Source organism: Merops nubicus, unplaced genomic scaffold (assembly GCF_000691845.1).
Source record: "Merops nubicus isolate BGI_N331 unplaced genomic scaffold, ASM69184v1 scaffold10814, whole genome shotgun sequence".
NCBI lineage: Eukaryota > Metazoa > Chordata > Aves > Coraciiformes > Meropidae > Merops > Merops nubicus.
In genome coordinates, this window is record NW_008602273.1 from 4,489 (window position 1) to 16,583 (window position 12,095).

A 12,095-nucleotide genomic window follows, 5' to 3' on the forward strand; every position below is an offset into this window, starting at 1 on the left:
TCCCATAAAACTCCCAGGTAGGGAAATGAGTAAAAGGTCTCAATGGTTTCTTATTCCACAACCCCTTTGTGGTAAAGTGTTCTGCACTGAATGTTTCCATTGTTCAACGTACAGGGGGGAAATCAGATTTGCTTGCAACGGAATATCTCATTTTCTCATGCAGTATGTTCTCTAGCCAATTCAAGCTTGCTGGTTTGGCAGAATTCAGGGCTCTCCAAAGACGGTCATTTCTTGAAGGCTAAGTTAAGTTTGGCACAAATGCATGCATTCCATGCCATGCCCTACCTTCAGGTGTTGTATGCAGGGTTACTGTTCTGCCAGAGCATAAGAGAATGGCTTATCAGAGCCTGTTTTGTCTAACGGATGAGTTGTGGCTTTGAACTGTATTTTTTTAAAAAGTATTAGCAACCCAGTCCCCTTAGTTCTCCCCCAGCTAGTCCATGTCATAGGTAATTGCAGGCATTTTTCAAAGCTCACAAATTCCATGTGGCACACAGAATGATGAACTACAGTCTTCACTCTGGAATCTTTAAGGAAGAAAACACAGCTTAGAAAAAATGAATGCAAAGCACTTCCTAGCATGATCTGACACAGAGAGGGTAGCTTGCAAAACATAACCCCTGACCCAAAAGTCTGGAGTTAAAATACCAGTAGCTTACAGTTCCAGGCAGAGCAAGTGGTGTGGAAAGCCCTGAAGATAGCACAGCCAGCATAACCACGGCACGTGAGAAGTGGGAGGATACAGAAAGCGCCTCAGTCATCCATGCTCTGCAGAGCCAGCGTCTCAGGAGCATTTCCTGTGCCTGAGCAGTGGGGACACGGGAGATCCTGCAGCCCTGCTGCACCACGCCGGTGCGGCACAGCTGGAGATGTGCTCTTCTGCTGGTTACCTGCTGGCCGCAGCAGCCACGGCGCAGAGGAGGAGCACGCTGGCAGCATGCCAACAGGGCAGTGGCAAGAGCTGCTGCAGCAACAGCTGGCGTATTAGTGAGAATGTGAGCTGGTGTTAGGAGGGCTGGACAAGGAAGAGCCAGTTCGGGTAGGGCTTCCTCATGATCCTTCTTCCCCAGGAATAACCACTTTCTCAAGCGATTAGTTGAGGTTTTGAAGTCCTGTAGCTTACACAGAAGCAATCTCCAAACCAGCACTGCTAGTGCAGGAGCCAAAGCCTTGGTAGCTTACCGATTCTCTCCTTTGCAAAATAATCGAGGAAACTGCACGCAAAATCTTGCGCCTCAATTGACTGTTCCCTCAGTTGTGAGCACTGAACGCTACTGCTGGGCTTGTGGTTTCTCATGCAATCTTAATTTGGTCCCTTGTTGGTAGTTTACCGTGATGGTAGACTACCACCGATGGGTGTACCCTGCTATAAGATCACAGCACACGTTTTTCTGTCCAGCACCTGCCTCATTCAACCAAAAGGACAACTGTTAAAGGACAGTCACCAGAATTTAACTTCTGCAGACAAACACTCAATGCATCTACAAAGGCTTTGTATGTAATATACCATACAACGCACAAAAAATACTCACTCTAGTATTTTTAGATGTGAAATTAATTTTGTATACTCAGTATGACTGTTTAAACAGAACTGCACCTTACTCGATAATGCTTGTTTTCTTATCTGCTGAACATCTTTTTTCAGTGGAAGGCGTGCATCTCCTTAATCACGTAGCCTAGCTGAATGCAGAAATTGATCCTGAAGATTGTGTCTCTACTCCGTTGTATGTCTGGCCAGCACTTTACAGGGAGACCCAAATAATCAACAATTGTTTTAATCTGGATGTTGCAATAAATGCCTTGAACAGAAGAATTTCTAGATGAACCTCCACAGCACTAAAATTTCAGCAAGCCTCCTTATTATGTGTACAACACTGTGCAGTTCCAGATGTAACCCTCAAGGAAGACATGCATAAGTAATAATATATCCACCAAGGAAACCTCTGAGATACTACAAAAAAAAGGGGAAATGCATTTTAGGGAGAAAAATACAATTATAAATTGGGAATAAATAATGGCTGAACTGTGGTTAGCACTTAGATATTCTAAAGAAGGAAAAAAACCAAAACCAATTTCTATATGCTTTCATTTCTGTGTAGAGAATGGAAAGGATTCTCAGTTGAAAATACCTGGTGGGCTGCTGCTCTTAAACCTTTTGGTTAAAGTACTTCTGTGCCTTGCATTCTAAGGAGTCCAACAAACATAAAAATACCCTGCGAACCTCCAATTCAGACATAAACACATACTGCTCATCTACTGAAATAATAAAGCTAAGATGTCCAATGAAGACTAACATATCACTACTGTAGAAAGTGTCGTCTTCTCTGGAATATTACTTTAAATGCTACTGAGATCAGGACACATTCTGCACTCCATTTTAAGGGTTGGGAGATCACAGCAAAAAGAGCTATGTCCTTTCCAGTAATAATTCCAGTCTAGCACTTGCGTGATAACAATGGATCCAAGTAAATATAACTGTTGATATTTCTCTGAACCACACACCTGCCTGACAGACAGCTCACAGATGATGGACTGCTCTTCACCGTAGCCATGTGGCACTTGGGCATTGGAGACGGAGCTGCCTACACAGCGCCCCACTCCTTGGCTGCCACCAGAGCTGCACTGTCTCATCACAGCTGGACTGGCCAGCACTGGCAGTTTTATGCAATTTGGTGACAGCATAGCCTCTAGGCAAGGCAACCCTCACAGCTGATGCATGGGTCCTCTCTAAACCACAGAAATGCATGCAGTCAAAGACCAAACCTGTTTTTCAATGTTCTCAATTTCCCTGCTTTTACCTCTGAGTGATTCTCCTTTCTGGAGAATCCATTTCTGATTTGGTTGCTGCGTCTCTAGTGTTTGATGGCTATAATCATGAGGACACTGGGAAGGTATGTCACAGTCATTTCCTTCCTGAGTCTTTTCATTGTCTGTTCAGAATCTGTCTGCAGATACAGCGGTTCCTGTCACTTCAAAGCAGATGCAGCCTCTTTGCAAAAAAGGGAAGGCACAGTCTCCAGAGAAAGTAATCAATTCACTGGCAGAGTGAAGGTTATGTAGGGATCAGCTGAGCCAGAAGGTAGCATCACACAGGCAGCACTCACCTCGTGGAGGTCGCAACTCAGTGATGTTCTCGGTGGCTTCGTCATCCGAATCTTCAGTTGCTACCACCTTATACCTGTTGCTGCTCTGTTTGTTCAGCACATGTGGAGCCTGCAGCGCAGCTTCTCTCTCTGCAGCCAGGTCCAAATCCTGCTGAGCAAGGTGGGCCCTCAGCTGCCTGATTTCAAACTAGAGGAAAAAACAACACCACACTTTAATGCCATGGAAGCACAGCCAGAAGTCTATATTTCTACAGGTGGGGACCTATTACTCATGTTTATGACTAAAGTGCTACACAGTGGCCATGGCAAACACAATGTGGTTGAGCCACGATGCAAGCCCAAGCTGCTAAGGCTCTTCCAGAGCCCATGTGAGCCGGACCACATTCACGTAAACTAAGCATAATGGCTGCCTCATGCTGGTCTTCAATTTTGCACGTGTCTGCAACCTGAAGATAATGATTTCGGACAATTTTTAACAGGTCTAACTGCCAAACCAAATTAAAACTTTATCGAAGACCACCCTTAGCAGGCAATCAGGGATTCAGGGTCATGAGAAATGTGCCTAAGCTGCTAGGATTTGTAATAACGATTTCTGCAAAGGAAAGTTCTCTAAGCAGCACCCAGAATGGTTGTCCCTCCCTTGCACCAGTCCTCTTCCAGCATGAAATCTTCTGTAGTCAGTGTGCAGAAAACCCTGGGGAAGGCTGGCACTTTTCTGTCTACTCCCCCCAAATATATGAGCCACAGCAGTTAATGACTTCCTGCAGTCAGGAGGGGATTTGCCTCACGACTGGTGTTATAATGCAGACACCTGACAAAAAGACAGAAGCTACCAGATACAGTCTGATTGATGGACACAGCATATTTTGGTTGTGTTTGACAGCCACAGGTCTTCCACAAGGCAAAAAGCAAAATAATTTTTCTGGAGAGGCTGTAGACACCCTTTAAACCCTTACTTAAGCACTACAAAATCCAGCTCTCCTTCCCCTCTGCCATCCAGCACAGCCATGAAGCTGTGTGGCAAAGTTTCTCTATTTTAAACTCTTTTTAAGATCAGTAGTACAGCAGTGAACAAGGCATGTCTAATTTATAGAGAGTCTGAGAGGGAAAAGCAAATGAGGCAAGTAATAGGCTAAGGCATTTAAAATTTAGCATTGCCGGGCCTCCCACAGTTGAAGGCCTGAAAAGCTGTCAGAGAGCACGATGCCACGGCGAGCCACACTGCACCTGTCACACCACATTTACAACGGACACAGAATCAGCACCTCGATGCCTGAAAACTTGTGTGTAACAGCATGTAGGCTAAATGAATCTGCTTCTCCCTCTTGCCTCTCAGATGCTGACTCAAATCTACTTTTCTGTCAGATTTTGCAGTCCGTCAGTGGACCTAGTTTGTTCCAGCATGGTCCACATCAGACACGGCGCAAACCCCAGGCAGAGCACCAGCAGTTCCTCTAAACTGTGTAAGCAACTGGAGTGGAAACAAAACAGTTTCTGCAGATTTTAGAAAGGAAAAAAAAAATACGAAAGAAAAAGGGATTCCAGTTTGTCACATCTGGACACTATCTGTTTCCAGAGCGTAAGGGAAGGAACTACAGTAACTGGAAGGCCCACTGCGAGACTCCGATCTAGAGAGAAGAAGTGGGGTTTAAGTTTTCCAGATCACGTTCAGACCACCTAATACAGAGAACTAACAAAGCATGCAGCTTTTCCTCTGTCTTGCACTCACTGGACAGAGGCCTGGCAGCTGCAGACAGCGGGCTGCACAAAATGGTCATTGCTCTTAACCAAATGTTCTCTGGCAGTGGCAGTCAGAGGAGTCAGGTATTATTGGTAAACGTCAAAATATAGCCCTGCTCCTTGATTCCGTCAGTGAAACCTCCACGGCAGATCCCAGACGGTGCGTTTTGCGTTAACCTATCAGCTAGAAAGAAGGGGTAAACTGGTTATGCTAGCCCTTTTCCCAGCCAGCCCTAAGCTTCCTGAGGCTTAAGGTGCCCATGCCATACCAGGGGTGCCTGCATGAAAGTGTCATTCAGCTAAATAAAGACCATCTGGAATATCGTTTAATATGGCTCTGCTAACAAGCTATGAACTACTCAGCCTGGCATGCTGGAACAAGTAGCAAGTCTGCAACCACTGCTAGGATCACCATGCTGGATAGCTACATTTTGTTCAAACAATTCTTCATTTCCTATTTATGTGGCATGAATTACTATCTCAGTTGAATCCCAACCATGCAGACAGCATGAGAAATGATTTCACAGAGAAAATGACTACTGCAGTTACCCAGGTGAACAGTTAATACCTCTGGACACGTCAAAAATGGGAGGGGATTTGCTGCCATCTTATGTCTGAAAGACAGAAATACATGCTTGTGCCTACAGCAGCCGAGGAAGCACCTGCTGATGGAGATGGCACTAGTGGCACGTTCTAGCAGAAACAGCAACCTAGACCCGAAGTCTTGGCTCATGCAATGCTTCCATCATTTACTGCCTCATGATAAGAAGTGGAAACGGGACTTGCAACGTTTTCAGTGGTATATGAACACACTTTTATTGCTAGCTACAAACACAATCCACATGCTTGTCTGATTTCCAGCTCTTAAAACCAAGCTAGTTCAGCTAGTCTAAAATCCAGGACTGAACATGAGACTGTCAAGAGCAGACATGAAGATTGAGTCTCTAAGGAACAGTAAAGCAGCACAGTGCTCTGGATTTCAACATCATGTGTAAGGTGAACAATACACACAGAGACTTTCAGAAAGGTAACAGCAGAAACTTGATGTTGCCTACAAACCTACACAGCTGCAGCTGGTTAACACGGGCTCTCCCTTCCATTGCTCCACTACCTCAGATGGTCAGTTCCCAGGTCACATTCACATTTGACCTGAAGTCCACGTAGTCATGAAACCAGCAGAAAGCTAGAATTAAATACTCTGGTTTGTGTAAATGTCTATTTTATTGATAGAGAGGAGGGTATTAATAGTAATAATGGTGCCTGTCTCACTCCTGCATTTACTGCTACTGATGTAAAGTGATCCAGACGTGTTCCACAGAGACACAGAACCATAACTCTGTTGCAGGCACAGAGCATTAAGACAGAGCCAAAACCCAACCCAACATACTGCTTCCAAATGCAAACCCAAACTCTCCAAGCCTCTAGCATGTTCAAAAAGGGACTCGGTGGGATGGAAAAATCACCATTTATCATAAGGATTAATTTCAGAAAGTGAAAGAACATTCAATAAAATATGTAGGACAAGTTAAACAAGAAACAGATTTCTGCTCACAAAAGGCACACATCTATTGAGGAGATCAATTTAATATTGTTTCGAATTATTACTTTTAAATCACCACAAGATATTGTAGAAGCTAGAATACAGTTTCAGCCACTGAAAGCAACCCACTAAAAACAAAGGGTAAGACTAAGAGACCTGGGTGTACCTTATGGGTGTAATTCCATGACAGACTGCATGTTCAAATTACGTTGTAGGTGCTTCTATCTATTGAACATCATATTGAACACCGACCTTGGGCAGTTCTAATATGTCAAAGAGCTAATGAGATTGCTCTGACTGCATGCCATGCAGTCCAAGACAGGTTAAACAAATTATTAAAAGGTGTAAAATATTACAGGCTTTTTAAGCAGAAATTCTGGCCCAAGCTAAACCCATGAAATTTCTATTTGCAGTAGAACCTGATGTAGCTATCTGAATGTAGACCTGAGCCTCTCTAATAGAGAAAGCTGCAAGAGGGTTGTACGGAGAAAAAAAACACATTTCATATTTTCATCCTGCCTTCAGCTACACTATCCTGCCTTCAGCTTTTAAGGAAGGATACATATTATGCATATCATGAGGTAGGGAAAAAAAAAAAAAAGGCATATAGCTGAATACATATGCTTTATTTTGTTTCAGCTAAGACTCACTCGTAGGTATCAGCTGTGTGTTAAGAATCATTCAAATCCCACAAGCCAGCCAGTGCGAAAACAATGCTGTTGCATGGAAGATAACTTCTTTGCCATCAAAGAGACTAAGGTAAACCATCTCCTGACTCAAGATAATTACAAACTGAGCACTGGTCCACTCGAGACTGCTACTGACATTTACCAGGACAGCAACAATTTTCAATTCCTTTAATTACATACACTTTAGTCGCTTCTGGTGGGTTCCTTTATCAGTAAGTTCCCAATACATTTTGCAATTGAAAAAGCATATTTGAAAACTTCAGTGAATCACAGAATAACCGAGGTTGAAATGGACCTGTGAGAGTCACCTAGTCCAACATCCCACTTAAAGCAAGTCTGTTTAGCTCAGTTTGCTAAAAGCCTGTCCTCACAAGTTGTGAGCATCTCTAACATTGTATGCACATACCACACAACCTCCATTGCAATCTGCTCCTGTGCCTGACCATTCTCCTAGTGAAAATGCTTCTTCTTATACACAGTGGGAGTTTTGCACATTCCAAGCTTGTGTACTGTCACCGTGCACCTCCCATGATAGAGCTGAAGACAGCAATAAAGGTGTAATAAATGTGGCAAATGTGAAAATACACATATTACCAAGAGTGAAGGAGATACAGATCATCTCATGTAAGAATGGGTAACTAGACTGTCAGGCATGAAAGGAAGCTTAATTGATGGTAAATTTAAACCCACTTAGTGTTATCAAAATTTGTTACGTGTCCTCTTGTAGCACAAACTTAACAATGTTTTGGCAGGAAACAAACCAGGAAGAACTATGGGGCACACCTGTGCATTTCCTCACTCCAAGAATGCATGAAGGGATTATTTACAAGCAAGTAAAACGACAGAGACCTACCCAAAGCTCTAGGTAACATCTCAATTTGCATGTCTGGTTTTATAAACTGTATCACCCATCCTATCTGCTATTTCACAACATGCATCTAAGCCTCCAAAAAAGGACAAAGCAGTGAATCGTATAGTACTTCCCTTTAATGGTCTAGCAATAGAGTAAGATTGACATACTTTCAGAGAGATCAATGAACATTGTAGTCAGAAGCTTACTCCTGTCTAATGTAGGAGTAATAACTTTGCTCAATTCTATTACTGGTGTCTGTACAGAACGCCCTGCCTTAAAACTCATCTGCCACTGGGACACAATGCAATGTTTACTTCCATTAGTTTAGCCAATGTTGGTAACAATAAAAAGCAGGAGACAGTTGCAAACTAATGATTTATGGACAGAATGAAACCCCGGACGACCTTGGCTGCGTCCCGTTCACAAAGAGAATGGCTGGTAGTTAGAAATAAATTAAAATTATTGCATAAAGGATAACAAATTATTTCTCTGATAGGTAGTTTTACCGGCTAAATAGCTCTGCCATTAAACTAGCAGCTGTTGTACAAATTAAAACATAAAAAAGAAATTAGGGCTTCCACAGTCGTTGCAGCTTTGAGAACAATGAGCAACTCTGTTCTGTAGGAGCTGCCAGAAAACGAGCTCCTGTGATCCGGCTGAACACACGGTCTTGGCTGGACTGTACTCAGCTGAACGACACTTGGGAAAGTTAAGCAGAAAAGATCACGTAAGTATATCTATTATCAGAAATGGAAATTCCTTCACAGGTGATTCCACAGTTAAAAAAAGCAATCTTCCCTGGCTGGAATTTGCACTGTTTATGAAACTTCAGAAGTTTGTCTTGCTAATTAATTAAGTTATTCTGATAAAACAGAACAGTTAGCAATATGCTCTGTTCATATTTTTGGTAGTAATTGCAGTTGCAGTGAGACTTTTTTACCTTTTACCTTTACTCATTTTTAGAAATCCCTGTTACTGTGATCGTTACTGTTTCTCCTGTTCTGTGAAGTTCTGTAGAGTCATCTCAGCCCTTTCAGTATTTTCTGCCTTGATTGCCCTCATATTCCACCACTCCCTTTTAATAACTTCTTTATCGGCCAATGGAGAATAAAGAAAACAGCGAACTATTCAAACAGCTTCAGTGGGGTACCACAGAGAACAAAGTGGTGGTCCGTGCAAATATAATGTATAAAATATATTCTGGTTTTCAGCTGTATGGCTAGCCAAAAAAAATCAACATCTGGAAAGAGTTTTCATGTTCATGGAAGTACGTCTCCAATGTCATTCAGGAACGGGAATGTACTTTACAGTTGTGATACTCTATCACTGACAGAAAGAGACAACTGACAAAAGACACAGAATTCAAAAAGTAAGATGAAGGGAGGTTGTAACTTTCCTGCTTTTATTTTTTTAAAGCAGGAACTCTGTGTGTGCCAAGTGTTAACTATGAGCTTATAAACAGGAAGGCACAGGACTTCTCAAGAGGACTGGCTGCCAATTGTTTTTATTTTAAATCTCAAACAAAACAGGCCAGTATTTTCTTCCTAATTCCTCTTCACAAGTAATTAATATTTTGTCTGAAACTTGCAAAATAATTTCATCTGCAGAAGATGCCAGACCTTGAGAATTACAATGCTGGTTGCCAACAAATGGCAAAGTAGTAAGAACTGAACACACGATCTCACAAAGGAAGTTCTGGGAAATCTTTCTAACAGGAATGTTTTCAGCCCTCTCTATAATTATTAAATAAATGCAAATCAGCAGCATAGTCACAAAGATGCAGCCTCAAGGTGAATCAGCATCTATTCAGTTCATCTATTAGTGTGAGACTCTCAAAAACAGTGTTATGAAATGATGCACACTGTCAACAGGTATTCCAAATTCATCACTCAGACAAAGCAACCTAACACCACCAAGAGTTCACTGCAGAATCCTAGTCTGAGATCCATGAGAGCTGCAACTACGTCTAAGAAGCCACGGGGAGACCTAACTACTGATGGTCTCACTAGTATTTTAGGTTCCTTGGTAAAAGTTGGGCACCTAAATCCCTGCTTTAGATTATGCACCTTTCGGGCAGTTCATCTGTTCTGGGACAGGTTGCATCTTCTCCTGTCTGCTCAGGTCCTTCAACTTTTTGACTGATTGAGCCACCTGTACTTACAGGTCTCCTAGTTTTGTATTTGAAAAGCACCTACTTCAAGTGGGGAGTAGAAGTTGAAGCTAGAAATCGCCAGGATTTATCTGGACATCATACAGTTACCCTTACGACAGAAAAAAGATGTCACTGGAGAATCATTCTGTTGTGGCTTGATGGTCACCCGAAAGCTTGCTTAGCCTGGGCCTCAACACACCTACCTGATTTCTACTTGAAAGCAAGTTATTCAAGAACTCATTTGCAGGTGACAAACTGCAAAAGACCCTGGATCATTTCCCAAACAGTGGTTTTACACCTTTTTAAAGTAAATATATTGATTTGAGATATTTTATTCTCATATCTTGTATATCTTATTACAACCTTCCCTTATCTCAAGACTGAATTACTGAACATTTGGGGACCTGGGAAGAGTCTTAAATCTTGACTTGCTTCCAGGAACTAGAGGCTTCTATTGCAACATTCTGAGTCTGCCAAAAGAGCCTCTGATTGACCTACGGCAAAGATGCCTTCTGCATTTAAAGCAGGGAGATTCATTAGCTTTAAACTGCACATACTTTTCCCAGGATATGGCCTCGATATATCCGCAGTCTCCAACAACAGCAATGACTTTTACATCTTCTTAGTATTATGTCAAGCTATCTGTATTCATTCGATAAGTTACGTACTGGAAACATTCTTTTTCTATTCCTCACATTTGTTTTCCTCACCTTAAAAAACACAAGCACAACAGCAGAAAACGACTGCTGTTTGACAAGTAGCATGCTGACAATATCCCGTCTGCAGCTAAGACTTTCTTAACACAGAGACCTGTCACCTTACAGCACAAGTCCTAGTGATCGTTCTCAGACCTTAGCTTGCAGCAAAGTACATGGACTGTTCAATTAGCCATGACAATCTATGTGTAAATAAAGACATAACTGAACTTTACCCCTTGTTCTTGGCAGATTTGGGTTAGTCTTTCCAGTTGCTCATCTTGAATAACCTTTGCCTTCTCATATTGCTGAATCATCATCTCCATCTCCAGTTTCACTGGGAGGACATAGGCTGGAAAACACAAATAAGCACTTCAAGTAACCCAGCTGTACAGGCCAAAGAATGTCACTCCTTTCTCTTGCATCTAAAGAACTAGAGTATTTCTTACAAAAATACTATTGTATTTCTTCTGGGGAAGGATTTCTAATGTGAAATGCAGGTCATCAGCAGGGTCGAGATCCCATCTGGTCAGACCTCCATTTGCCTGAGTGAGCTGAAATGCACCCTGCATGTTCTTCCTACCTTCTGCTGCACTAATACAAGTCTTTTCCAATATTTACCACAGATTTCTTGAATTGCTGGATAGGAGGGTTTTCTGCTTAGCATCAGGCCCCTCCTCTCTAAAGCTACACAGTATGGCTCCCTTAGGAAAAGAACTATTCCAGAGCCCTGCAGATAGCCGAGCATTTGATACCTAGACTTTGTGGTAAGAAATGAGTCCTTAATGGAAATAGCAGACTAAGAAGAATATTTTTTAAAACAAAAAGGCATTTATCTTCTATTGCTTTTCAAGCTACAGCCCAGTTTTCAATAAGTCTTCTGAACACCTCTGGAAGCTCTACTCCTGTCATAACTATGGCAAACTCAGACAGGTCAGCAAAGCTGTTCAATATGCATTGTAATCCTTAATGCTTTCTGAAGCTACATGAGATCCTGAACTTTTCTTGTACACTTAAGTTGGAGGGCTATGACCTTTCCTCGACTCTGAATACAGAGTTTCCTTCGCATGGAAACCCAGATTTAGATGCTTTGGCATCTAAACCTAGTAACAATTTGATCTTTCACACATGAGCAAAGTGACCCCTCATTTATTCATTTTCCATCTCTTTTCCCTGTAACCCAAAATGTCTTAAACTGATGAACATGAAGTCATACACTGAAAACCCTGCTTCCAGGGGGACAGTCCCTGCCCAGTCACCCATTCTGCTCTCTACGGCCTTGACTTGCCAGGGCAATCCTGTCTCCCCTTGTGCTTTCCCCC

The 12,095-nt window shown here is 42.3% G+C and overlaps 1 protein-coding gene across 1 annotated transcript in view; it reads right to left on the reverse strand.

Moving 5' to 3' along the window:
• Nucleotides 1–3,104: 3,104 nt before the first annotated feature.
• Nucleotides 3,105–12,095, reverse strand: part of LOC103771021 (transmembrane protein C15orf27-like) — a gene marked incomplete at both ends in the record, with an annotated part of 38,935 nt that continues 29,944 nt past the window's right edge. Inside the window, 2 exons of the mRNA XM_008938305.1 lie at nt 3,105–3,291; nt 11,010–11,125. Of these exons, the coding sequence (XP_008936553.1) occupies nt 3,105–3,291; nt 11,010–11,125 (303 nt within the window). The remainder of the gene's footprint in view (nt 3,292–11,009; nt 11,126–12,095) is intronic.